This window comes from Podarcis liolepis (assembly GCF_965112155.1).
Source record: "Podarcis liolepis genome assembly, chromosome: 5".
In the NCBI taxonomy this organism is placed as follows: domain Eukaryota; kingdom Metazoa; phylum Chordata; class Lepidosauria; order Squamata; family Lacertidae; genus Podarcis; species Podarcis liolepis.
Window position 1 is genome coordinate 94,326,310 of NC_139556.1, and position 27,116 is coordinate 94,353,425.

Here is a 27,116-nt window from a genome sequence, read left to right on the forward strand (position 1 = left end):
AGTGTTTGACTTGGATCTGAGCCCATTTGCGCACAAAACTGAGTTCATGTTCACTCTTCCTTTCACTTATCCTTCGAAAGCAGGGAAGCCCTTGGGAATGGGTTATGGTGGAATACAGTGAAGGGGTCTGCAGATGGAGTTGGAAGAAACTGCCCTGCCTTAGAAGTGAAGGGTTTGATGAATGGAAGAGCAATTTAGAATGTTTAGGTTTTGCATTTTGAGCTCAAATGTGCAAACCTTTTATGGCAGCATAAAAGATGTTCATAGAAGGAATGGAGAGAGAGAGAGAGAACAGGTCCAAGTTGCCCTTAATTAAAACCTCCTTCACAGCCAGTAATGCTGGTGAGAAAGAAACCAGTTTGCCTTCCTCAAGGTTGCCCATCAAAATAATATGAACATTTTGGTTTTTATATGGCGCCTTTCCCTTACTCAGGTGCGTCCTTGCACCCTGCTACTGAGAGCACGCATGTGAATCATATAATAATAATAATAATTTATTATTTGTACCCCACCCATCTGGCTGGGTTTCCCCAGCCACTCTGGGCGGCTTCCAACAAAGATGAAAAATACACTAAAATGTCACATATTAAAAACTTCCCTGAACAGGGCTGCCTTCAGATGTCTTCTGAATGTCAGGTAGTTGTTTATCGCTTTGACATCTGATGGGAGGGTGTTCCACAGGGCGGGCGCCACTACCGAGAAGGCCCTCTGCCTGGTTCCCTGTAACTTGGCCTCTTGCAGTGAGGGAACCGCCAGAAGGCCCTCGGAGCTGGACCTCAGTGTCTGGGCAGAACGATGGGGGTGGAGACACTCCTTCGGATATACAGTGGTACCTCGGGTACCGAGGCCGTTTAGGGCTTTAAAGGTCAGCACCAACACTTTGAATTGTGCTCGGAAACATACTGGGAGCCAATGCAGGTCTTTCAAGACCGGTGTTATATGGTCTCGGCGGCCGCTCCCAGTCACCAGTCTAGCTGCCGCATTCTGGATTAGTTGTAGTTTCCGGGTCACCTTCAAAGGTAGCCCCACGTAGAGCGCATTGCAATAGTCCAAGCGGGAGATAACCAGAGCATGCACCACTCTAGCGAGACAGACTGCAGGCAGGGAGGGTCTCAGCCTACGTACCAGATGGAGCTGGTAAACAGCTGCCCTGGATACAGATTTGACCTGTGCCTCCATGGACAGCTGTGAGTCCAAAATGACTCCCAGGCTGCGCACCTGGTCCTTCAGGGGCACAGTTACCCCATTCAGGACCAGGGAATCCTCCACACCTGCCCGCCTCCTGTCCCCCAAAAACAGTACTTCTGTCTTGTCAGGATTCAACCTCAATCTGTTAGCCGCCATCCATCCTCCAACCGCCTCCAGACACTCACACAGGACCTTCACCCACCCTTCCATTCCAGTTTCCCCCTCCCTGTACCTGTGCCAACATGACAGCATGGAATATGTATTCCTTTATCTGAAACATCTGATTATTGCAGGAGTAGCTATCATGGTATCCTTCATATGTTGTACAACTACAATGTCCATCATCCGCAACCAGCATGATCAATGGGTAAAAGATGATGATAGGAGCTGTAGTTCAACAACGTCTCTGGGGGTTCCATGTTGGTTCCTCCTGGACTATGACCATTGTGATACATAGGTTGTTGTTGGCACCCATCTGTCTCGAGAGAAAATGGAGTGCGCCTCTGGGTGTGACGTCAAACTGCAAGCCTGGGCAGTGTGTATGGAGGTCCTGGGCTGCCCAGACAAGACCTTGGCCTTACTGCTGAGGTCCAAAGGAATGCAGAACAATACATTTGGCACCAGCTTGGTTGCAGGAGTTGCCAGAATGAGGCGTACAAAGCTTCATCCAACCATCTTAAGGACTCCACTCTGGATTTGTGTAGGGTTTATTCCAGGCACAGGCAAACTCCGGGCCTCCAGGTGTTTGGGACTACATTTCCCATCATCCCTGACCACTGGCCCTGTTAGCAAGGGATGATGGGAATTGTAGTCCCAAACATCTGGAGGGCCGGAGTTTGCTTACGCCTGGTTTATTCCTTAGTCTTTTCTTCTCCCGAAGTTATCCCACAAGCAGTGTTAGAAACTGAGATATGAAAGCTAGGAGCTAAATGACAGCTTAAACCTACGCTATGGGTGCAACAATGGAATGCCTAGGCACGCTTTTTTATAACAAGAATACAAAGCAGAAAACAAATGAACTCCAGCTAAAATATTAAGTTCATTTTTCACATGGTCTAGTCCTTTTCCTGCCCACCCCCTAATATTCTTAAGAGGGTCTTTTCTTCAGTCTTCAGAGAGTAGCCAGAAGTGGAGAGGCAGAAAAAAAGTCCTCCTTTCCTTCCACTCTGCAGTTTTAATCTGAAATCTTAGGTGCACTACTGCGTCCAGAGCTCAGAAACTGCTTGCACTAATGAAATTTCCTTTCACAAAATGCCACAAAAGGCAGTGGAAACTTAGGGCCAGAGTTTTCCTCCTAGATGGACTACCTTCCCAGGTTGATACATTAAGTACAACAACAAAAAACCCTGAATAGGGCTGCAGACTACCGTATTTTTCACTATAGGACGCACTTTTCCCCCTTCAAAAATGAAGGGGAAATGTGTGTGCGTCCTATGGAGCGAAGAAGCCATAGCCCCACGACCCTCTCCCGGCTGGAGAGGTGACGCGCGGCTATAGCAGGAGCCTCTCCGCTGCGCGCCTTTCCGCTGCTCCCCGACCTGCTCTTTGGGGCTGGTGGTGGGCTTCCCCCCCCCCCGCCAGCCCCAAAGAGCAGGTTGAAAGGAACCTGAAGCCTGGAGAGTGAGAGGGGTCGGTGCACACCGACCCCTCTCGCTCTCCAGGCTTCCAAGGTAGCAGCCTGAAGGCGGCTGAACGCACCTTGAACGGCACCTTGTTTTAGAGGGGGAAAACAAGAGGGGAAAATTCTCCCCCTCTCTGCGCAGCGCCTCCTGCTGCTTCGCTGAAGGGGTGCTGGGCAGAGAGGGGGAGATTTTTTTTTCTTGTTCTCCCCCCTCTAAAACAAGGTGCCTCCTATTGTCCGGTGCGCCCTATAGAGCGAAAAATACGGTAAATCTTGTTGGAAAGGTAGCCACTGACCATCATGTGGACATGGTGTTGCACTTCTTAGGTTGGAGATTGGGTAGCTGTAACATTTGCTAGCTGATTACCAGGTGGATAAGCATGATTGCATAAGCAGCCTTCACCACCAACCTGGTACCTTCCAATGCTGGCTGGGGGTGATGGGACTCGTTAGCCAAAGCATGTGAAGGGCATCAGGTTGAAGAAGGCCAGCATAGGGAATCTCCAAGTTTGCAGAAGTTGAGAGAAGCCTAGTGGGTCAGGCCAAAGGTCCATCTAAGTGCAGCTCTCAGTTCTCAACGGGGGCCAACTAAGATGCATATGAGAACCCCAGAACTTGCTGCCGGGAATAGGCAACAATAGGATGAGGACTCTTAATGAAACTGGCAGGTCTGCACAGCTTAATGGAAAGTGATGGTGTCGTGTGGCCAAGAACCAGACCCCCAAATCTCTATGGGTTCATATCTCACTGAGCTCATTGCATGGCCGTATAGGAAAGCTGCTCTTTCTCTCAGCATTAGCCTGCAATGAGGCAATGATCATACCAACTTCTTGTAAACATTTGTTATAAGGTTTATGGAAATAAGGTTTGAGCAGTAGTGCTTTGAACCGGGCCAATCCCAGGGCACTAACCATGTTCCGAGGGCTCAGTGAATCTCTGTTTTTACTGCTTAGACAGGAAAGGGGAGTTCGATTTCCAGTGTATTAGAGATCATTCACAGCCAATAAGGAACATTCACATTATTCTGCCAGTGCCTGACAACTCCACCAAAACTCACAACACTGCAGCTGTATAGACTGTATTCTGTTAGGCACTTAGCATAATAATGCCATTCATGATGTTGACCACAGAAAATGCAGCCACTATCTTATATTATTTTGATTGATGTATTTTATATATTGTACTTTTATTGTATATTTATTTTGGCAAATACATATTAATGCTATTCAACCCTTTGGGAACCTCTGGGCTAAAAAGTAGTATATAAACAAACTATACTGTAATAGCTAATTCAGCTATTCCTGGAGGCAGGAATGATAGGGGCTTTGTTCTTTTTATTGATTTTGAGAGGAATCTCCAGTGAGGCCACTTATACTATAAAAGCATCCCTGAGTAAGAGGAAACCTTGGTGATCAGGGTTCCCGTCCTAACTTTGACATATGTTACAACTTCCCTATACAGAGGGAGCCAAAAAAGAAAGAGAAGGTCTTTCCCTCACTTCTGTTTTTAAAATAAACATTCAAGGTTGTAAGAAGCTAGTGGCTTCCCCAAGAGACAGCGATGGAATTCACATCTGCAGCATTTCCTGAGTCAGCTAATCTGCCCCTGGCTCGCTCTACTTTCATCTTTGCTCCAGACGCTTTTCATTAAGCGATTTTCTTTCCTTTCTGCACACCACCAACAATGTGGGATGCCATGATGGATCCAACAGGCAGCCGGATATTTGGACATGGGATATGACTCGCTTCAGGTTTTATTATGCTTAGAAGGACTGGACGGACTCCAGCTGCGTTTCCCTTCAAAACGAAGCTGCTATGTCAGCTTCCGGGAGCTGATTGGTGCAGCTGAACTGCACAAATCTGTGGATATGGACTTGAGCACACAGGCGCGGTGTTTGTGGCGTGCTAAAGGAGTTGTGACATTGCTTCCACATGCAGCGTAAATGTAGCTGAAGGACAAACTGGGTGCGCAGAAGATGGCCTCAGCATATCGGTGCATGGATCCATTCTATCTAGACTCACACTCCATCAACAAGGTTGCTGCAGGTTATGCCAGCTCCTCCTTTACAATCCTTTCCCCAGCAGGCAAATACTTCTTTGTTCCAACATGTCTTTGGCCACTAACTGGCTGTTCTGGCAGGGTTTCCTGAGGGTGGGTGCTATACTTTCCCTCCCCTTATGATTTTAAATTGCTTGATTGATTCTGCCTTTCTCCCAAGTGTAGGGACCCAAGACGGCTCGCAGCATAAATTAAAATGGACAGAGCCAAAGTACATACAACAAATATAAATTTGTAATGTGTACTTTGGCTCTGTCCATTTTAATTTATGCTGCGAGCCGCCTTGGGTCCTATACTCGGGAGAAAGGCGGAATCAATCAGTTATAAATGCCAGCAGGCATGTCTTTCAAGCCTTGGACAGAAGGCTCACTTAACATCCCATTCTGTGCCACACCTAATGTCTGTTGTTATTATTAACATTATTAAAAGCAATTTTTATTGGTTTTAAGAAAATGCAAAGATTTGGGATAATCGTACAATGTAGCTTACAAATCTTAATCAGGCATTTTGTTTAAAAAATGTGCAGTACAAAAATAAGCAATAAACAAAGGAGTGGTCAGGATTGGAGCAGGGGAAAGGGACTGTTCGGTGCATATTTAAACATTACTTAACAAACAGAAAATGGAAAGTCATGTTTTGAGTTTACACATTGGTATAGAGAGACAGCGTGTAGGGAGAGGGTGGATCATCATATGTATTTCATCAAACCAACCACAGACTTCTGAACGCTGGGTGCAGGTTCAAATGGTGCGAGTCATCCTTTACATACTCAATAAAACCACACCATCTTCCAAAGAATTGGTTTCTTTTGTTTGGTTCTCTTGCAACTCTTAATTCACAGGTAACTTTTTCCAACAGGGCTCTTTCCCACCCTTTGTCGTGCCATGCTAAGAGGGTAGCCCTGGCTAAATCTTTCCAGTGCCTTACCTAATGTGGCTGGCCGGATGCTTTTGGGTGACGCTCGCTTTGGTGACGACTCGGGATGTGGGGCAACGGGCTGCACTGGGCGGGTCTGCTTGGCTGCCAGCTTCTTCAGGCTCACTTGCCTCTTGTCAAACATTTCTTGCACATCTTCCAGCTTTTGTAGAACTCTTTGGGCATTGCTCTGGTGGAAGAAGACAGGTGCAGAGTATTGTTATGGGTTTGGGGGAGGGTGTGTGTGTGTCAATCTGGACGACACCCTGAACCCCTTCCAGGCCTGCTTTGAAACTGTAAGACAAAAGCAACCAAACCAGTTCCTTTGTGAAACTGATGGCTTTGGCTGGCCTGTTAAATACTACTATTTACCATATGCACAGAGTCCGCTCTGTGGCTATAGACACAAATGGATGAGCCTTTTCTCACCTCTTCTAGGACGCAGAACAATATGCCAAGGGGAATTGGGCATGTGGGAGTTGTGTGTGAGAGATGGATAGTTATTGGTCTGCTCTTTGCTAGACTTGCAGCTCCCCTGGAAAGCAAGTGGGGAAGAAGGATCTGTTGAGGTGTTTAGACTGTGAACCCCTCCATCCTATGCTCAGGTTGCACAGGTTTGTAAATAATCCTAAAGACTCCACAGTCTACATTGACCTTCACTCCAAGAAAACCAAACTTGGATAAACACTGGAACCCCTGCAGTCCCTCGCTATTCCGACTTTCTTGCACCAGAGAGCTTTAACCCACTTTAATGGGGGAAACCTAAATTTCCGGAATGTGCTTGAATCCCTCTTGCAAAATACTGGCAGGCCGGAGGCAGCCTATGACTCTGAATGCCAGAATCACAAGGGGGGAAAGTGCTGTTGCCCTCACGTCCAGCTTGCAGGCTTCCCAGAGGCATCTAGCTGGCCACTCTGGGAAACAGAATACTGGCCTAAGCAGGAAGGCCTTTGGTTTGATCCAGCAGCCAGGCTCTTCCAGTGCCCTTACCTTGATCTCTGGCGTCAGAATCGTATCAAACTGATTGTAGAACTCCTTTGCTGTCAACAGCTGGTGGTCCTTGGCAGTTTCCAGGAATCTCTCGATGTCACAAAGTGCCGTTTCAGCTCCCTCTTGCGACTGACACTTGTCTACAGCTTGGGAAGCTAAGAGGTAGATCCCAGCTTCACACCATTGGCTTGCCTTGAAAGGAGGGAAAAGTGCGCTGTTAAAAACGTCTAATGTTAAGGAGTCTTCAGTCTTTCTAGTCTGGGCAAAGAGCAGCCCAGTGAAAAAAGGGGAGAGCTCTTGTACCTTTAATAAGTGCATACCTTCAATGCAACTACTAAATGTGCAGGAGCTTTGTCCTCTTTGGCTACCCCACATGAGCAGCAGAGAGGCAATCCAACACCATTGCTGTGTTGCAGATTCCACGCATTATTCCTCAGAAGGACCTACATGTTGGGCCAACTCACTGGTTCTACACAATGGCTGCATATACACCATACATTTAAAGCACTGCTCCCCAAAGACTCATGGGAACTGTAGTTTACTCAGAGCTACAATTCCCAGCACCCTTAACAAATTACAATTCCCTGGATTCTTTTTTGGGGGGGGGAAGGGATTGCTTTAAATGTACGGTGTGTACACAACCAGTGACTCTTGGTATAAAAAATTTAAATTAAGAGTACACACAAGGCTTTTTTTCAGCTGGAGATCACCAGAACTCAGTTCTGGCACCACTCAGATGGGCGTCATTCCCATTATAAGAGAACAAGAGAGACGTTCAAGGTGAGTTCCGCCACCTCTTTTTCTAGAAAAAGAGCACTGAGAAGAAGTATCCCATAATAATGGTGGAGGGGGTGGGTAGGCATGGAAACAAAATGCTTGGTGGCCTGAGGCTTCATTGAGAAGTGCGATGGGCACTGTGGCGATCACACAGGGTCCCCAGACGTTTAACGGTCTATTGATCCCTGTGCCACCACTGTGCTCGCTTCCCCGCTGCCACCAACCAGTTACTCTCTGGTAAAACACTGAGTCCAGGCAGTTGTTAAAAGTGAACCAAAAAAACCCCCAAGTTTATTTTACAAACATTAACAAGTTTATGGTTTCTCCGATAATATTCCTGTCAGTACTGTTTCTTTACCGGCCTATACCTTCCTAATACCTTCTGACTGATTATCTCAACTGTTTGACTGACTCCTCTTAACAAATTCTCTCACTCTCTCACACCAGACTAGCCCAACCCACAGCCTTATCTGTCTTCTCCACCCTAACTATAACTCCCCCCCCCAAAAAAAACCCTCTGTGCTTAAACCTTATACACAGTTAACTGCCCCCAGGTTCCCATTGGTTAATCATTTTACAATTAGTTAACCCTTTCCCTATGAACCCAGTATGATGTCACACACCTAGGAGGGCAAACGCCACAGGCACCAATCCTTTCCCCCACTCAAAGTACACCTGCATAATATGACGCCTGCACTTCATATTTCAAAAACTCCCAGCCAGAATGCTAAAGTACAGAGAAGCCTTCAACAGGAAGCCACTGATTTCACAAAGAAATGGTTCTCTCCCAGGAAAGTCGTGAAACACGCTGGCTTCCCATAGTGGGTTTGTGTTTCCTGTTTGTGCAGCTGCCTCTTTGGTGTGCATCACTTGCCTGTTTCATGCTGCTGTCAGGTTAATCTGTTCATCTTCAGTTAAATACTATGAAAAATCAACATCCCCTGCCCTTGTGTCTGCTAGTTCCACACTTCTTACCTTATCTAATTGTTTGTGCAATTCCAGCGACTTCCCTAAAATATCGTATTTTTTCTTGGTCTCGTTGGCAAAATCATCGCAGATGCGCCTGAGTTCAACACACTTTGGTCTAATGGAGTCAATTGCATAATGGTTGTTTTGGATCAGCTGGTCTCCATGGAGCGCTAAGGACTGGGCTTTTTCCAATGGCTCCTGTGAAAAGAAAAATGTAACATGAAAAGCATTTTTAAAGGTTTAAGATATTATGATATAAGGTTCAGGTGAAGCGGACACAAAGGCAGTAGTCCAGGTGGGAGATAACCACTCTGGCGAGACAGTCTGCAGGCAGGTAGGGTCTTAGCCTGCGTACCAGATGGAGCTGGTAGACAGCTGCCCTGGACACAGAATTGACCTGCGCCTCCATGGACAGCTGTGAGTCCAAAATGACTACCAGGCTGCGCACCTGGTTCTTCAGGGGCACAGCTACCCTATTCAGGACCAGGGTGTCCTCACACCTGCCCACCTCCTGTCCCCCAAAGACAGGACTGTTAGCCGCCATCCATCCTCCAACCGCCTCCAGGCGAGCAACTCTCAAGGATAACAACAGAAGAAGGGCCAGGGGCACATCTAGTCTTGCATCCTGTTCTCAGTGTGGCCAACTAGATGCTTGTGGGAAGCCCTCAAGCAGGACCCATGGCTAGCAGCCATCAACAGTCCTCTCCTCCATGAATGATGAGGAAGGCCTCTTTGTCCATGCTCCCCCTGCTGGCGTATAGGCTCTCGACAGGTGCCCAACTTTTCTAGCTCTCGATGCTGGTCCTGCAACTACCGTATTTTCCGCTCCATAAGACACACTTTTTTCCTCTTAAAAACTAAGGGGAAATGTCTGTGCGTCTTATGGAGTGAATGTGTGGTCCCTGGGACTGGGGGGGGGGGACCGGGCTTCCCCCGTCAGCCCCGCAAGCTCCGGGAGCGGAGGCAAGGCTGCGCGCAACCTTGCCGCCGCTCCCGGACCTGTTCTGGGGGCTGGGATCGGGAGAAGCTCGGACTTCCCCCGCCCCAGCCCCGCGGCTAAAAAGGAAGCCAAGGCAGCGAGCGGGATGGATCCCGCTCCCTGTCTTGGCTTCTGCCAAAGCTGCACGTAGCCTCTCCCGGCTGGAGAGGTTGCGTGCGGCTAAAAACGAAGCCAAGACAGCGAACCCTGGCTTCCCCTGACAGCCCCAGAAGCCTCTCCGCTGCTCTTTGGGGCTGGGGGGGGGGGGGGGAATAAGATTTTTTTTCTTGATTTCCCCCCCTAAAAACTAGGTGCACCTTATGGTCTGGTGCGCCCTATGGAGCGAAAAATACGGTAAGTCTAGCTGCATTTCCTTGCCACCAGCCTTTGCTGCCCTGTCTCTTCCTCTCACACCTCCCCTCTGTAGTTTCTGACTGTAAGTGCTTTGTGCTAGGGGCCTATCCTTTTTTTTTCTTTTTCGCTTGAGAAACTCTGCAATGTGCCCCGTACTTTTACAACGCTAAAGTAAACAAACAGTTTCTGATATCCGTGATACGCTCTTATAAGGTCTGTAGCTTGCTTTGCTTTTATAAGGTCTATAAAACAAAATTAAAGGAGGCAAACCTGTCCTCTCTCTTCTAATTGCTTCCGCTCCTTCAGAATGTTCTCCACGCGGGAGACACTGTCTCCAATATCTGTGAGACCTGCCTGCACTTCCATCAGGTTGTCCAGGGCCAGTTTGACCTATAGAAGAATATTTGCAAAAAAACAACACAGATGGAACAAATTAACAAGCTTCCTGGCTGTTACCTGGTCATAATCAAGGCCATTTAGAAATGGCCATAGGAATAGGACACTTCTTCTGCTAATCGTTTACTATGTATTTGCCTGTTCCTTCAATTTCCATACCGCAAGTCGCACAAATCTATCTATGTACTGTATAAAATAAACATTTTAAAGCAATACAAAACGTTTCTACCCCACATTTTAGGATGGATGTATATAGGATCATCATATGGTATGTGCAATCATCATCTGAGACCCTTCTTTATGAGGTCTGGGGAGTGGCAACTGTGGGGCCTTTTCTGTGGTGGCTCCCCATTTGTGGAATGCTTTCCCCAGGGAGGCTCACCTGGCGCCTTCATTACGTATCATTAGGTGCCAGGCAAAAACATTCCTTTATAAACAGGCCTTTGGCTGATTAAACAATCTAAGACCTTTTAAACTGGAGGGGGGTATTACTGTTTTGTTTGTTATTGTGTTATGTATTTTTGTGTTTTTATACTGTAAATCACGCTGTGATCCTCAGATGAAAGGTGGTATATAAATTTAATAACTAAAAATAAAATAAAATAAAGTATATACCCTTGGAAGGTGGCTCTCCTGTACAATAACCATATGGTCTCGCAAAGAACCATGTTATGGGCTCAGTTAGCAAATAAAAATGAAAGAACACAATTGTGATAAAACAGAATTCCAGATTATTAAAATAGCATCTGGGTATGCTAAAACAGCACCATTAAACATAACATCAAAATATTAACAGCTAGGCAGGTATTTGAGAGAGCAGAGCTCTACATTTATTTTTATTTATTTCACAAAATTTATATACCACTTGATTTTAGAAAACCTCAAAGCAGTTTACAAATTTCTCCAAATGCAGAGTAAATCCAGGCTTGCTGCTGAGACAGCTGGCTGCGGCAGAGATAAACAATCTGGGTCACTGCCTATGCATTATGCCTCCACAATGTAATGTGAATTGTTTGACATATGTCCCATGGGGTCATGGGTTCGAGCCCCATGTTGGGCAAAAGATCCCTGCATTGCAGGGGGTTGGACTAGATGACCCTTGTGGTCCCTTCCAGCTCTATAATCCCATGATTCCATGTGTCTTTGTCTGTGAATTTCATACAAGGCACATATTAACTGGAACCAAGACTCGCCACACAACAGTATGCTAAACCTGACTGGTGAACCCACTGCTTGGGCCAACAGCAAATGTTTAGGAAAAATTTCTTTCAGCTCAAGGGATTCTGAATATACCTTCCTTTCCAAAGAGCTGCCCAAACTCAGTTATGAACATTATGTATAGCACTTGTAAGGAGGCAGCATTTTTATACCTTATTGTGGTATTAATTAATGCTTATCACCCTCAACAGATATTTCACTAGGAGGGGGTAAAGGGGCAAGGGAGAGCCATTCTAAAAACTGTGCGGGATAAATCAAAAATACCTCTCTGAAATCCTGCTCAAAGTGTCGGAGCTGCAAGCACTGTTCAAGTTTTAGGTGGTGTTTGGACCAGAACTGATCAAAGGCTCTCTCTGTTTCGTCCAGCTGAGCTAGCAACCTGTTGAGGCAATTAGAGAACGGCATTTGATTTGGGTAGGCAAATGCTTCCCTCAAATTCAGAGCAATGAGATCAAGCTGAACCAGATGAGGGAGCAGCAGTAGCTCAGAGGTTGGACATCTGCTTTGCATGCAGAAGTTTCCAGGTTCAATCTTCAGCAATATGCAAGTTTAGATGGGAGAGACCCTTGTCTGAAACCGTGGAGAGACACTGTCAGGCAGTGTGGACATGACAGAAGTAGAGGGCCAACTACAAACGGCATGCCTTTCTCTTGCTGGTTTCCCATGGGCATCTGGTTGGCCACGGTGAGGACAGGATGCTATAGGTAGGACACTGGCAGGCTCTTCTTATGTTCTCTAAGAAACAACACATGCAGACTTGTCGACAGTGCGAATTGAAACTGAAGACAAATTCACTCTGTCTCAAGGAGACCATCTTGGCTGTGAAATTCTGGAAGACCTGCTCTCTGCCTTGCAGGCCTTTCCCCACCTGGCCTGGGAGGGTGAAGCCCTGACTGACTGGCCCTGACTGACTCCAGCTACGAAAGCTGAGGTTAATGAAGATGCCAGAGACCATCTTGGCTGTGAGTCCTTGAAGACTTGCTCCCTGCTTTGCAGGCCTTTTTCACCTGGCCTAGGAAGCCAGAGCCCGGACTGACTCCAGCTACAAAAGCTGAGGCTGCTGAACGGACTCTTGGGCCGGGGGGTTGTTTAGGAGGGGGTTGTTGCTGTTATTGATATTAATTGTTTGTACCTTTATTTTATCATCTTATGATTTATGTGGAAAGGGTTCAGTTTGGCTGTGTACGTTTTGATGCTTTTATTGTTTATGACTACTTCTGTTACGTTTGTAATTTTCTGTATGGTTGCAAGCCGCCTTGAGCACGGTTTCATCTTTGGAAGGCGGCATGCAAATATAATGATCAATCAATTGGTTAATCAGAAAGCTGGCTAGAAGCTGAGCTCTTCTCCGACCTTTCCACGGTTGCCACGTTTTCAAGCTCGTCTGGGCTCAGTTTGCTGGTGGCACTTCGGGTGACGGGTTCTCTGATGCAAGTCAGCAGCGTGGCCCCTTGTTTCACCGCAAGTTTCAGCTCATCCTGTTGAGAGAGGTGGGGGAGAGAAGAAATGTCCTCATTTCATCAGAATATCCCATAATATCACCAGGAGCTGCTGGGGCTAGACCTAAGGACTACCAGATCTGTACACTGCTGCCCTTTCTAATAAGTCACTGAGAACACAGGTCAAAATTTTCCTTAAAGGTAAAAGTAAAGGGACCCCTGACCATTAGGTCCAGTCGTGACCAACTCTGGGGTTGCGGCGCTCATCTCACTTTATTGGCCGAGGGAGCTGGCGTACAGTTTCCAGGTCATGTGGCCAGCATGACTAAGCCACTTCTGGCACACCAGAGCAGTGCACGGAAACACTGTTTACCTTCCCACTGGAGCGGTACCTATTTATCTACTTGCATTTTAATGTGCTTTCGAACTGCTAGGTTGGCAGGAGCTGGGACTGAGCAACGGGAGCTCACCCCGTCACGGGGATTCAAACCGCCGACTTTCTGATCAGCAAGTCCTAGGCTCTGTGGTTTAACCCACAGCGCCACCCGCGTCCCTCAAAAATGTTCCTTAGGTGTCCACCCACCCACCCAAACCAGCTATTGGCTCTCCCTGACCTGGAAAGTGCCCTCATTGGCCCCATCGCCCCAAAGGTAGCATTTGACTGGCTTGGCTCACTGCAACCCTCCTCACTTTGGGGAAAGGGATTTGAATTAGAATGGCGGTAGGTGGCTGCAGCCAAGGGAGGTTCGCTTCCTGGTGCATCACAGCTTGTTCCCACCGCTGTCACCATCTCTCTGGCATCAGTTGGGTCCCCTGGGCTGTGTCCAGCTACTAATGACATTAATACTTTGTTCTGAGTCTGACAGCCTAATTATTCCCTACTTAAAAGAAAACATCACTGACTGTAACACTGTATTAATAGCCATAAGCTGACTATATGATCAAGGGGTCCATGTGAGATGCCTGAGGCAGGCAAATCTACCATCTCACACTGGTGTAAGTGTTTTGAGTAAACTTGCAAGAGCATTTAAGTCAATGAATAATATGCATTTTAGGTCACAATCCAACTCTTGCCCTGTCCTGCCAGCAGGACTTTATGTGGTGCCGGGTGATGGGAGTTGTAGTTGTAGGGCACCAGGTTGGCAAACAATGGTATAGCATAATGCAAGGACTATACATCCATTCTCCCTTCCCTTACAGGACAGTACAAGGGAAAAAGTTGTTTTTAGATCGAAGTGTCGGCACTGACTAATTGCATTATTTTTAACAATGCTAAAAAGAGCAACAGTGAGTGGGTGCAATAATTATCCGGAAACACTTTAAGAAGCTTCTGCGAGGCCATCCAAGAAAGCAAAAGATTACTGGAGAACTGAATGCTGAATTACATACCACATACAAAAGGTCCCAGGTTCAATCTGGGAGGAGTGTTTCAATTGTAATTGCTTTTAGAATGTTTTACTTCTTTTATACTGATTTTTTTTGCATGTTTTTGTTTTTAAATTGTGCATCAGTTTGGCCCCCTTGGCTTCCTGGGGAGGAAGCACGGGATAGAAATTCAATAAAGAAAGACTTGAATATTTGGAAATGTGCTTTTTCCTGTAAGACCGATTGCAGTCGTTAACAGTCGTCAACAGGCTTACCACACCTATCAGCCAATCACCCAATCCCACCACCCTTCTGAGTAATACCCCTCCCCACCCTCTCACTATATATAAAGGTCTGGTGACTTCTGTTTCAGTGTATCTGAAGAAGTGTGCATGCACACGAAAGCTCATACCAAGAACAAACTTAGCTGGTCTCTAAGGAAGGAATTCTTTTATTTCTTTATTTTGTTTCGACTACGTCAGACCAACACGGCTATCTACCTGTAACTGGAAATGTGCTGTTTTGAGAGGAATTTTATTTTGTGAGAAAATGCTTTATTTAAATATGAACTTCCACGTGTGTGTTTTTAAATTTGCAGATTAATGTGGTGATGAGACAGAACGGACTTAGGAATGAGCACACACAAAAGCGATGCAGCTGATTCACCCATCTCTATCTCCAGCCTTTGGACCTGACCTGCATCCCAGAAATCTAAGGATGAACTGGAGGGGTGTGCAGAAATGGCAGGCCTTATGCGCTGAACGCCCCCTTTCTCCCAGCACTGGAACTCTTCGCATGCTCACCTTCAGCTTGTTGTGCTGGTCTGTGTGTGAAGACAGGAGCTCCTCCGTACACTGCACATCATTGGGAAGTTCCGTCTCCGCCAAGTCCGTTCCAAAAGTCTGCAACATCTGCGCTATTGTTTTCACAGTCATGGCGAAATTCTCAATGGCCTGGAAGGATTTTAATAATAATAATTAATAATTATTTTTTCCATAATATCCTAACTAGACTAAAGGATGTCGAGAGACAAAATATTATGGCAGCTGTAAACAAAATTTGCTCCCCCATATTCTATGATTTAAATATCTTAGATAGCAGAGCCAATTACGTCACTAAATTAATAATCCCAGCCCAACGTAGGGCTTTTATGCTGGCCCGGTTGAATGTTTTTCCCTCAGCATTTGTCTGGGGAAGATATCAAAACATCCCTAGAAACAAGAGATTCTGCAGATGCTCTATGAATGTCCCGGACACTGTAGAGCATATTCTCTTTCATTGCCCATTGTACAGTACGCTCCGTCAACACGTGCTGTCCCCTCTTTTGGGTGGTCTGGAACCCCAGCAAGGTGAATGTGTGGGATTCTGCCTATCTGACGTTGACCAAAGGATAACGGCGGGGGTAGCCGAGTTTTTGGTAGCAGTCCTCCAAGGAGCAGGTTAATAAGGAAAACCACTGATTCTATATGTATATATATATATATGTATGTAGCCAACTGCTGCCTTTTTATATATATTTCAAGGCTTTTACATGTTATTTTCTCTTTTATGGTTTTATTTGCATAATGCCTAATAAAGGTTTGATTTCATTTCATTTCAATAATTATTTTTATTTATACCCCGCCTTCCCCAGCCAAGGCCGGGCTCAGGGCGGCTAACAAGTGTTATGTAGTGTAGTTTCACCCTGGGCCAACAGGGGGATACTGTATATAGTTTTCACTCAGGTCTGTAGATAGTTTTCACTCAGGTCCGCGGCAGTTATTTTAGGCGGGAACTCTGGGCTGTTGTGGTTACAATGTTGACAGCCGGCTCCCTATAAATAGAGGCCGGCTGAGCTGTTCGCTGTCAGTTCTACTCCAGCTTACCAGAATAAAGAGCTACTTGAAGAAATCGCTGTGCCGGCTACTATGTCAACCCACGACTTAACACTGGCGACGAGGGTGGGATTGATGGACATCAGAGCACAGCCAGATGCGGCCAGCCTCTGAACTGAGCTGAATCACTGAGCTGAATCACTGAGCTGAATCACTGAGCGAAATCACTGGGCAGAACCAATTCAGAGCTGACTGTTCTGGCTAGAGCACTGTGTTCCATCCATCGCCCTTCACGCCGGCATCGGAATCATGGCTTCACTTGTGCCTCTACCGCCGTTTGCGCCAGCCTCTGAATCATGGGACTCCTACCTCGCTCGGTTCGACTGCTACCTCCAAGCCAACGAGCTGACAGCAGTATCAAAGGATCGGAAGCGGGGCCTATTCCTCAGCCTCTGTGGGCCTGAGGTGTTTGAGACGGCCCGAGCGTTGGTTGCGCCTGAAGCAGTCCAGGCAACACCATGGGACACGATCCAAGAGAAGCTCCGCAACCACTACGCACCAAAGCCGTCCAAGATTGCTGCCCGCCATGCGTTCTACCACCGGAACCAGGCAGAGGGGGAGTCAATCAACAACTACACCACCGCCCTGCGACAGGCTGCAATGCACTGTGAGTTCCGAGACTTAGACGATGCCCTGATGGATCGAATCGTCTGCGGGGTCCGGGACATCCATCTGCAACGGCGCCTCCTAGCCAAGCCAGACCTCACGCTACAGAAAGCCATTGAGGAGGCTGTGGCCTCAGAAGCTGCTGAACGCTCCGCCCAGGAGATCCGCAAGTCCAGCAGCCCGCGTCTTGCTAGGGAGCCAGTTCCGGTGCATCATGAAGAGGCCAGCAGTGAGGAGGCATCCTCCAGTGAAGACGATGACGTGCACCAGACAAAGCGGGAGCGCAGGAAGTTCCAACAGAAGTCCAAGGGCCAACCGGAATGTGCTGGCTGCGGAGGCAACCATTCCCGTGCCAAGTGTCGATTCAGAGACGCCATCTGTAGGAAGTGTTCCAGAAGGGGCCACATCGCTAAGGTCTGCCGATCGGCTCCGTCTGACACCCCCCCTTCATCGACTCGCAAGTCCAAGTCTTCACTCCAGTCTGCCAAGGAAAGTTGTTTCGCTCTCACCAACTGCCGCTGCCCGTCTGGAACCACGATTGGCCAAACCGACTCGCCTACGCGACGCAAGCTGAACGTCACGGTGCTCATTGAAGGAGCTCCATGTGACATGGAGATCGACACCGGGTCTGCCCTGTCCATCGTGTCATGGAGCACCATCAAAAGACTGGTACCCAGAGTGTCCAAAAGGCAACTCGACTCTCACCGCGTACACCTGAGAGACTACCAGGGAAACGACATTCCCGTGGTAGGCGTTGGCCGGTTCCGGATCGCCTTCAAGGATTTTTCGGGCCTGCTCCGGTTGGTGGTGGTCGAAGGTCAGCGGCCAAGCCTCCTAGGGCTAGACTGGTTTGATGCCCTCGGCCTGGAAGTCACCGGCATCAACTGCATCTCTAACGCAGAGACTGAGGGTCTGGTCAAAGACTTTGCCGAGGTTTTTGACGGCACCTTGGGCCAATATACAGGTACGCCCATCTCCTTTAGCCTTGATCCACAAGTCGCCCCCATCAAGCTAAAGCCACGCCGGGTTCCCTTTGCTCTCAAGGCTAAGGTGGACGAACAACTGGACAAACTGATCGCCCAAGGAGTTTTGGAGCCGGTTGACCACGCAAAGTGGGAAACCCCCATCGTCACGCCTGTCAAGCCAGATGGGTCGGTGAGAATCTGCGCTGACTACAAGTGCACGATCAACAAGGCACTTCAGCAGCACGCTTATCCGGTTCCTGTTGTCCAACACCTGCTGCATTCCCTGGGTGAGGGTAAGGTCTTCGCTAAGCTGGACCTTGCCCAAGCCTATCAACAACTGCCAGTCGATGATGCCACTGCTGAAGCCCAGACGATCGTCACCCACCGGGGGGCTTTCCGTTGCCGCCGGTTGCAGTTCGGGGTGAGTGTGGCTCCTGGCATCTTCCAAAGCCTTATGGAGCGTCTCCTGCAAGGGCTTCCGGGCGTGGTACCATATTTTGATGACGTCTTGGTGTCTGCAGACTCACACCAGCAGCTGTTCGAGCGCCTCCGTGCCGTGCTGACCAGGTTCCAGGAGGCCGGGCTCAAGGTAAAGAGGGAGAAGTGCCAGATCGCCGTTCCACAGGTAGAGTTCCTGGGCTATCTTATCGATGCCTCCGGTCTTCATCCAACCACATCCAAGATCCGCGCTATCCAGCAGGCCCCCACCCCAAAGAACAAAACGGAGTTGCAGGCATTCCTGGGGCTGCTGAACTTTTATAACATGTTCCTGCCCCACAAAGCCACAGTGGCTGAGCCTCTTCACCGACTCCTTAGCACTAAGACGCCTTGGGCCTGGGGTCATCGGGAGACGGCGGCCTTCAACGCGGTCAAGGCTCTCCTTTCTTCAGACAGTGTGCTGGTACAGTACAGTGAATCCAGGCCGCTGGTCCTTGCCTGCGACGCCTCACCTTTTGGCATCGGTGCTGTCCTTAGTCACCGTTTTCCAGATGGAAGAGAAGCACCGCTCGCCTACTTTTCCAGGACACTATCTCCGACGGAACGGAATTACAGCCAGCTCGACAAGGAGGCATTGGCACTTGTGGCTGGAGTGAAGAGGTTCCATGAATACCTCTATGGCAGGACTTTTGACCTCATCACTGACCACAAGCCACTCCTGGGCCTCCTCGCCGGTGATCGTCCAACTCCACCGGTCCTCTCACCACGCATGCTGCGATGGACTGTTTTCCTGGCTGCCTACCACTACCGGCTCATCCATCGCCCGGGGAAATCGATGGGCCATGCCGACGCCCTCAGCCGTTGCCCTCTTCCAGCATTTGTGGAAGACCCGGCTCCAGCTTCCTCGCTCCTTCTGATTGAGGATCTTCCGGCAGCGCCTGTATCGGCTGCCACTGTGGCCTCCGCATCTGCCCAGGATCGCACCATCAGCCGGGTGCTCAACTGGGTGTGGAGGGGGTGGCCACAAGGGCCTTTTGCATCGGAGTTCCAGCCCTTCGCAACCAGACAACATGAACTCTCAGCTCATCGTGGCTGCCTGCTGTGGGGAGACCGCGTCGTGATTCCCCAGGGACTCCGTCAGCGCGTCCTGGAGGCTCTGCACGTTGGCCACCCGGGAATTGTCAAAATGAAGGCGTTGGCTCGGTGTTACGTCTGGTGGCCTAATATGGACGATGCCATCACTGCCTGGGTGTCCGCCTGTCAAGCGTGCCAGGAGTCGAGGCCTGCACCACCGGCAGCTAAGGGACACACCTGGGAGACGCCAAAGACACCCTGGTCGAGGGTGCACATCGATCTGGCTGGCCCCTTTCACGGCCGGACCTTTATGGTAGTGGTGGATGCCTATTCCAAATGGCTGGAGGTCGCCCTGATGCCCTCCACCACTACCGAAGCTGTCATCCGGGTGCTGCGAGGCCTGTTTGCAACACATGGGTGTCCTGATGTCCTTGTCTCTGACAACGGACCGCAGTTCACGTCAGGCACGTTTGAGCGGTATCTTTTGGGACTGGGCATCCGCCATGCCCTAACGGCACCCTTTCATCCATCCAGCAACGGGCAAGCGGAAAGAATGGTGCGCTCGACAAAAGAGGCACTGGCGCGCCTGGACCGGGGAGACTGGCATGAGCGGGTCGCCGAATACTTGTTCGTGCAACACATCACCCCTCATGCGGCCACAGGGAGGAGTCCTGCTGAACTGCTTATGGGCCGCCGCCTCAGGTCACCGCTCGACCGGCTACACCCAGACTTTGCCGTGGCTGAACCCCCAGGCTGTGCCAACGCACCACGGTCATTTGTCCCAGGAAACCAGGTCTTTGCCCGGAACTATGTGGGGGACATCCCTTGGGTGCCAGCCACAGTAGTGGGAGTCACTGGACCTCGCTCGTACCAGGTGGCACTCGAAGACGGACGCTTGTGGCGACGGCACATAGACCAGCTTAGGCGCAGGGTTGGGGACTTGGACACTACCGAGGTGCCCCCAACTGCGCTTGCGGCTCCAGAAGAGACACGTACAGATGGCGAGGCCCCACCTACACCTCCCTCGCAAACTGCCAGCGTGGAGCCGAACCAAGCCGTTTCAGAACAGACTCAGACCACTCCACTTGCGGAGGCTCCACCCACAGCAGCGGATCCAGGGGAGTTGGTTCCAACGCCACCTAGGGTCGCACCACAGCCTCAGCGAGAACTGTGTGGCTCTCCGGACTTGGCTACCAGTCCCCGGCGGTCTGGCAGAGTTTCCAAGCGCCCAACTTATTTAAAGGACTATGTTGTTGGACAGGTATCACTGTTGGTCTAAGTATGGGAAATGTAACCGATATGCTTTTGTGCTTAATTGAACCATTACGCGTAGTGCTGTATATAAGGAAACCATTACGATTGTAACTAACGCCTTATCTCGGTGGGGAGGGGTGTTATGTAGTGTAGTTTCACCCTGGGCCAACAGGGGGATACTGTATATAGTTTTCACTCAGGTCTGTAGATAGTTTTCACTCAGGTCCGCGGCAGTTATTTTAGGCGGGAACTCTGGGCTGTTGTGGTTACAATGTTGACAGCCGGCTCCCTATAAATAGAGGCCGGCTGAGCTGTTCGCTGTCAGTTCTACTCCAGCTTACCAGAATAAAGAGCTACTTGAAGAAATCGCTGTGCCGGCTACTATGTCAACCCACGACTTAACAACAAGCAATAATAAAAACAAGTTGAATGAATACAACTTAAAAACAAGATTAAAATACAACAATTAAAATACTGAAACATTAAAATGTTAAAATGCAGCCTCATCACAGGAGGAGAAAGGAAAAAGGAAAAAGAAAGAGGGGGAGGGAATCAAATTGACTCCAAGCCAAAGGCCAGGTGGAACAACTCTGTCTTACAGGCCCTGCGGAAAGAAATCAGATCCTGCAGGGCCCTGGTCTCATGAGGCAGAGCATTCCACCAGGCCGGAGCCAGTGTTGAAAAGGCCCTGGCTCTGGTTGAAGCCAATCTAACTTCCTTAGGGCCCAGGACCACTAGGGTGTTGCTATTTATGGACTTTGAGGCTCTCTGTGGGGCATACCGGGAGAGGCGGTCCCGTAGGTTCGAGGGTCCTAGGCCGCGAATTTTGCAGGTGGAAAGACTTTTGAAAATGCACAGGCCTGAGTACCAAGCCCAAGCCTGGAATACAGAATATTGCACAAAGGGAATAATCACATCCCCTACTCTAACCTCCTTTGGCCTCTGGCCAAATTGACCACTTGCCTGTGGCCCCCAGAAGGGATGCAACCCTCAGGCTGAAAAGTTCCGTCACCCTTGCAGAATGCTGCTTATTTACTCCTTTCCGATCTCTTTAAACCTCCAGCTAAAAGACCAAGCAGGCACAATAATAGATGGCTGGGATTGTTGCTTATACGCTTGTCCTGTTTGCGTACAAAGTGAGGGGCAGGAGGGTCTAATCTTAACATCAAAAGGGATGTGTAGGTGCGGAGAGCCAAATTTCCCCTTGCCTCCCTGCGCTCTGTCACTTCAAATTCCTTGAAAGTTGGTATCCATCTTTCTCCAGAGAATGCCTCTGGAGTTGAAGTCAAATTGGGCAAAAAAAATGAGAGGCACAAATACAAGATGGGTGACACCTGGCTTGAGAGCAGTACATGCGAAAAGGATCTAGGAGTCTTGGTTGACCACAAACTTGACATGAGCCAACAGTGTGACACGGCAGCTAAAAAAGCCAATGCAATTCTGGGCTGCATCAATAGGAATATATAGCATCTAGATCAAGGGAAGTAATAGTGCCACTGTATTCTGCTCTGGTCAGACCTCACCTGGAGTACTGTGTCCAGTTCTGGGCACAACAGTTCAAGAAGGACACCGACAAACTGGAACATGTCCAGAGGAGGGCAACCAAAATGGTCAAAGGCCTGGAAACGATGCCTTATGAGGAACGGCTAAGGGAGCTGGGCATGTTTAGCCTGGAGAAGAGGAGGTTAAGGGGTGATATGATAGCCATGTTCAAATATATAAAAGGATGTCACATAGAGGAGGGAGAAAGGTTGTTTTCTGCTGCTCCAGAGAAGCGGACACGGAGCAATGGATCCAAACTACAAGAAAGAAGATTCCACCTAAACATTAGGAAGAACTTCCTGACAGTAAGAGCTGTTCGACAGTGGAATTTGCTGCCAAGGAGTGTGGTGGAGTCTCCTACTTTGGAGGTCTTTAAGCAGAGGCTTGACAACCATATGTCAGGAGTGCTCTGATGGTGTTTCCTGCTTGGCAGGGGGTTGGACTTGATGGCCCTTGTGGTCTCTTCCAACTCTATGATTCTATGATTCTATGAAATTGCTGCAGAATCACAGCGCCTGCTGTGGCTGCAGAGACCAGTAACTCATAACTGCTGCGTCCCACATTGTTTTTGCTGCATTAGTGACTTCCCTGGGGCACAAGCCTGGGCAGTATGTCTTTGGTTGCCCAGACAGCAATACCCCACCCTGCCTGTCTGATGTGGCCCAAAGGAAAGGAAAGCAATACATTTGGCACCAGCTTGGCTGCAGGAGTTGCCAGAAGGAGGCGTACAAGATCCTATCTGACCATCTTAAAGGTAAAAGGTAAAGGTACCCCTGCCCATATGGGCCAGTCTTGCCAGACTCTAGGGTTGTGCGCTCATCTCACTCTAGAGGCCGGGAGCCAGCGCTGTCCGCAGACACTTCCGGGTCACATGGCCAGCGTGACGAAGCTACTCTGGCGAGCCAGAGCCGCACACGGAAACGCCATTTACCTTCCCGCTAGTAAGCGGTCCCTATCTATCTACTTGCACCCGAGGGTGCTTTCGAACTGCTAGGTTGGCAGGCGCTGGGACCGAGCAATGGGAGCGCACCCCGCCACGGGGATTTGAACCGCCGACCATACGATCGGCAAGTCCTAGGCACTGAGGTTTTACCCACAGCGCCACCCGCGTCCTATCTGACCATCTTAGAGATTCCTTAAATGAACTGACTCCTGTGCCAGAAGTGAGACAGTGTTGGAGAAAACTGCCTGAAGCGGCAGAGCGCAGGAAAGGAAGGTAGGAGAGGTTGAGTTCCCCGCATCCATGCACCCTTTTCGTGTTAAAATTAGACCCCAGTATCCCCTGCTTTAAAGCTGAATGCAGCAGATAGCAAACCAAGGGAACTGCTCCTATCATGCCTAATTTAGCCCTGAAATTTATTTTGTGCACACTGCAAGATTGATCAGGGTAAAGACAGAATTAAAAAGGTACTTTCATCAGAATATGAAAATAAACATGATTACTTAAATAAAGTGCTCAGATGTTATTTTTAGAGGTCACGAATCTTTGATCAAATTCAGCTGCCATGACAAAGGACAGAACAAAATATTCTATCAAAGATATATGCATCTTGACATCTCCTTTTCTCTTGATCCAATGGGAAGGTTGCCCTAGATTAAGGCATATTGCCTTGATACCCTACTAGTGTCAGGTGACAAATAAATAAAGGAATCACCTTGCTAAATTCAACTGAATACGTACAAAACCTGAGGCTGCTGAACAGACCCTTGAACTGGTGTATTGTTTAGAGGGCTTGTTGCTGTTTTTTGTATCTTTATTTTTAGTTCTTATTATGATTTAATGTGGAAATCATTGACTTGATTGTGCACTTTCTGATGTGTTTTATTGATTGTTTATGACAATTTTTGTTATGTTTGTAGTTACGTAATTTTTTCACATTGTAAGCCACCTTGAGCATAGTTGAACTATGGTAAGGTAAAATACAAATAAAATGATGATGTATGTATGTATATCTTGCCTAAATTTAATAAAGTTGCATTTAAAGAGCTAAAATCATTTCCAGTTGTAGGATATTTTTTGATGAAATGTGACATTTAAGAGTTATCGAGCAGTTTTAAATATCTTCCAAACAAATTTAAAGTGTGTATGGAAATTGTATTTTTGGTATAAGTTATTTCTAACAATAACATAATAATCATCTGCAGATGACTTTTTGAAAATGTTGGCTATGGCCCCAATTAAAGAGACATATGTTTCTTAGAGAAGGAAAGCAAAAACTGGATTTTATTTTATTTTAGACAAATTGTCTGACTTTTGTCAGCCCAATAAAGATGACCCAAGTTTGTTACTATTTGTTTCATAACCTGCTACAACTCACTTACCTACCACTTTCTTTAATAAAAATGAGGAGTGTGGGAACCCGGAAGAAGTCCTTACCATTTACAAAACTATTTGCATATTTACATTTTTAGCCATCAGAGATGGAGGAACCAAACAGGTGTAACTTACAGTCCGATGGTGTATCCACTGACTGTGTCCATATTCCAAGGTTCCCCCTAGCTCCCGGGTAAGCTGACTTTTGTCGATGTAACCATGTAGGTCGGAAACCGAATTTAACATGATGATCTGCACCAACAAAACAAAGACCATTAGCAGCACCATGCATTAACCCCAGTTTTGTGGCATCCCTTTATTTTCTGTCAATTTAGCATTCTGTTATTAAACTTCGTGGGCAGATCTTTGAAGCTCTGATACACATGCGAAACTCCTTAATTCAACTGATGGAGCTCAGTGTATGCATCTGAATATACACAGGGTAAGCAGCTGCCTGGGTGATTTTCTATTGACCACACGCCTGACATCCCTCATGTCATGTTGCTCATCCTCTTCATTTTTCCTCCTCCACCTTTACTCCTACTTCTTCTTTTGCTATCTGACCATGCCTTGCAACAATGGCCAAATCTGGCAAACGTTAAAATATTTGGTCCAGAATCAAACCTGAGCAAGCATATCGGTGTGATGTTAACATATGAGAGTGCTGGAGGTGAAATAGTTAAACAAGTTACCCAATCAGAACCCAGGGGGGTGGAGTCAGAGGGACTATAAAACCAGCTATAGGAGGGGAGAAGAGGAGTTCGTTGGGAGTTGGGTGGTTGGTTGGAGTGGGAGTGAATTGGGATATAGTCTGTGGGTAGGTTGAGTTAGTGTAGCGAAATAAGCTGAGTCAGGAACAGTTAGGAGCTAGGAAGACAAGTAAATATCTGAGAGGTGGTTTAGTTAGTGAGAGCAGGTAGCAGAGGTTATAGGTCTGGATAGGCACCCCGTGATTGTAATTGACCGATACCGTTTATGAAGCCACACGCTTGTTAAACTACAATAGATAAACAGAAATTTATGTTCCAATTTAACCCTGACTGGACTCAGTATTGTACCAGGTAGGGCCTGGGTGGTGGCAGCGAGAAATAAAGTGGTGGCACAGGGATCAATAGACGGTGAAATGTCTGGGGACCCTGTGTGATCGCCACAATCGGAAATGAATGAATTGCATTCTTTGCATAATTTACCTGGAGTGAAGGAAAACTCTGTGTTTATCACATTTCTCACCCCTGTTCTAAGTTACTTAGAGAGGCATCCATGGAGGCTACTTCACTTTGCCACCACAACAACCTGTGAGTTGTGTTAGGTTGAAAAATAGGCGGAAAAACTAGACATGAAAGAGAAGATTACAGCACCTCCTACAATCCAGAATTATACTGCCTCATTCTGTCACTTCATTCTGCACCTGGGTTCTTTGCAGCCCTCTCCTCAGTGCAGCTGAGGAACAAACAACCAAACCCTTTGCTTCGTGATCAAAGCATAAGCGTCGCAGGAGCCTGTCTCTGTTCCCTGGATGATGTCGCTCTCAAAGCTGCAACTTCCAGGGGGAAGAGGAGGAGAGAAAGGGATCCTGCTGACAGTTAAGAAAGAGAAGATGCAGAAGACAGCAAGGAAGAGAAGTGCTTACCGGTACCTTCATTTTAAAGTCATCGCGATACAGTTTGATGCCAATGTCAGCGATTGCCCTTTGGATGAAACGGGACGGCCGCAGGACGAAGACCAACTGCAGGTTCCCTGGAAATGCGCCCTGGAAGAGGCATGGAAGTGTGAGGCGGTGAAGAGGATAGAAACTGCCGAGGAGGACATGATTTGGGGACAAGATCCATCTGAAGCCACTGTGCTATGGAAGGTCTGTGAGCTCTCTGGGGCATCTCTTTATAGAATCCCTTTTGGAAACCCCGGCAAAATCACAACCCCGTATGAAATTATTTTATTCATTGAATTCCGGGAGGAGGAGCCCTAGCGTTATGCAGTTCTCAGCATGATCAACCCCCAGGCCAACTCTCGCTCTCCAGACCACCCCTCGAGGAGTTGCTTCCTATACTGCGGTGTGTGTGCAAGAGTCAAAAAGATGGAGTAGCACAGGGAGGAAAAGAGCCATGCAATCTTGCAATGCGGTAAGCTCAGTGGCAGAGCATCTACAGGCTGAGACCCTACCTGCCAGCAGACTGTCTCGCCAGAGTGGTGCATGCTCTAGTAATCTCTCACTTGGACTACTGCAATGCGCTCTATGTGGGGCTACCTTTGAAGGTGACCCGGAATCTACAACTAATCCAGAATGCGGCAGCTAGACTGGTGACTGGGAGCAGCCTCCAAGATCACATAACACCGGTCTTGAAAGACCTACGTTGGATCCCAGTACGTTTCCAAGCACAATTCAAAGTGTTGGTGCTGACCTTTAAAGCCCTAAATGGCCTCGGCCCAGTATACCTGAAGGAGCATCTCCACCCCCATCGTTCTGCCCGGACACTGAGGTCCAGTGCTGAGGGCCTTCTGGCAGTTCCCTCGCTGCAAGAAGCCAACTTACAGGGAATCAGGCATAGGGCCTTCTCGGTAGTGGTACCCACCCTGTGGAATGCCCTCCCACCAGATGTCAAAGAGAAAAACAACTACCAGACTTTTAGAAGACATCTGAAGGCAGCCCTGTTTAGGGAAGCTTTAACGTTTAATAGACTACTGTATTTTAAGATTTTGTTGGAAGCCGCCCAAAGTGGCTGGGGAAAGCCAGCCAGATGGGAAGAGTATAAATAATTTTATTATTATTATTATTATTATTA

General features: G+C 48.1%; 1 protein-coding gene across 10 annotated transcripts in view; it reads right to left on the reverse strand.

Moving 5' to 3' along the window:
• MCF2L2 (MCF.2 cell line derived transforming sequence-like 2) overlaps positions 1–27,116 on the reverse strand; it is a 231,571-nt gene that overhangs the window by 135,870 nt on the left and 68,585 nt on the right. For 9 of the 10 annotated variants that reach the window (XM_083503906.1, XM_083503914.1, XM_083503913.1 and 6 more), the window contains 9 exons: positions 25,967–26,086; positions 24,472–24,588; positions 15,073–15,222; positions 12,819–12,943; positions 11,730–11,844; positions 10,122–10,241; positions 8,525–8,716; positions 6,773–6,964; positions 5,795–5,972 (listed from right to left, as the gene is read on the reverse strand). In XM_083503906.1, the coding sequence (XP_083360032.1) occupies positions 5,795–5,972; positions 6,773–6,964; positions 8,525–8,716; positions 10,122–10,241; positions 11,730–11,844; positions 12,819–12,943; positions 15,073–15,222; positions 24,472–24,588; positions 25,967–26,086 (1,309 nt within the window). The remainder of the gene's footprint in view (positions 1–5,794; positions 5,973–6,772; positions 6,965–8,524; positions 8,717–10,121; positions 10,242–11,729; positions 11,845–12,818; positions 12,944–15,072; positions 15,223–24,471; positions 24,589–25,966; positions 26,087–27,116) is intronic. The other variant, XM_083503907.1, reaches the window with a different exon arrangement.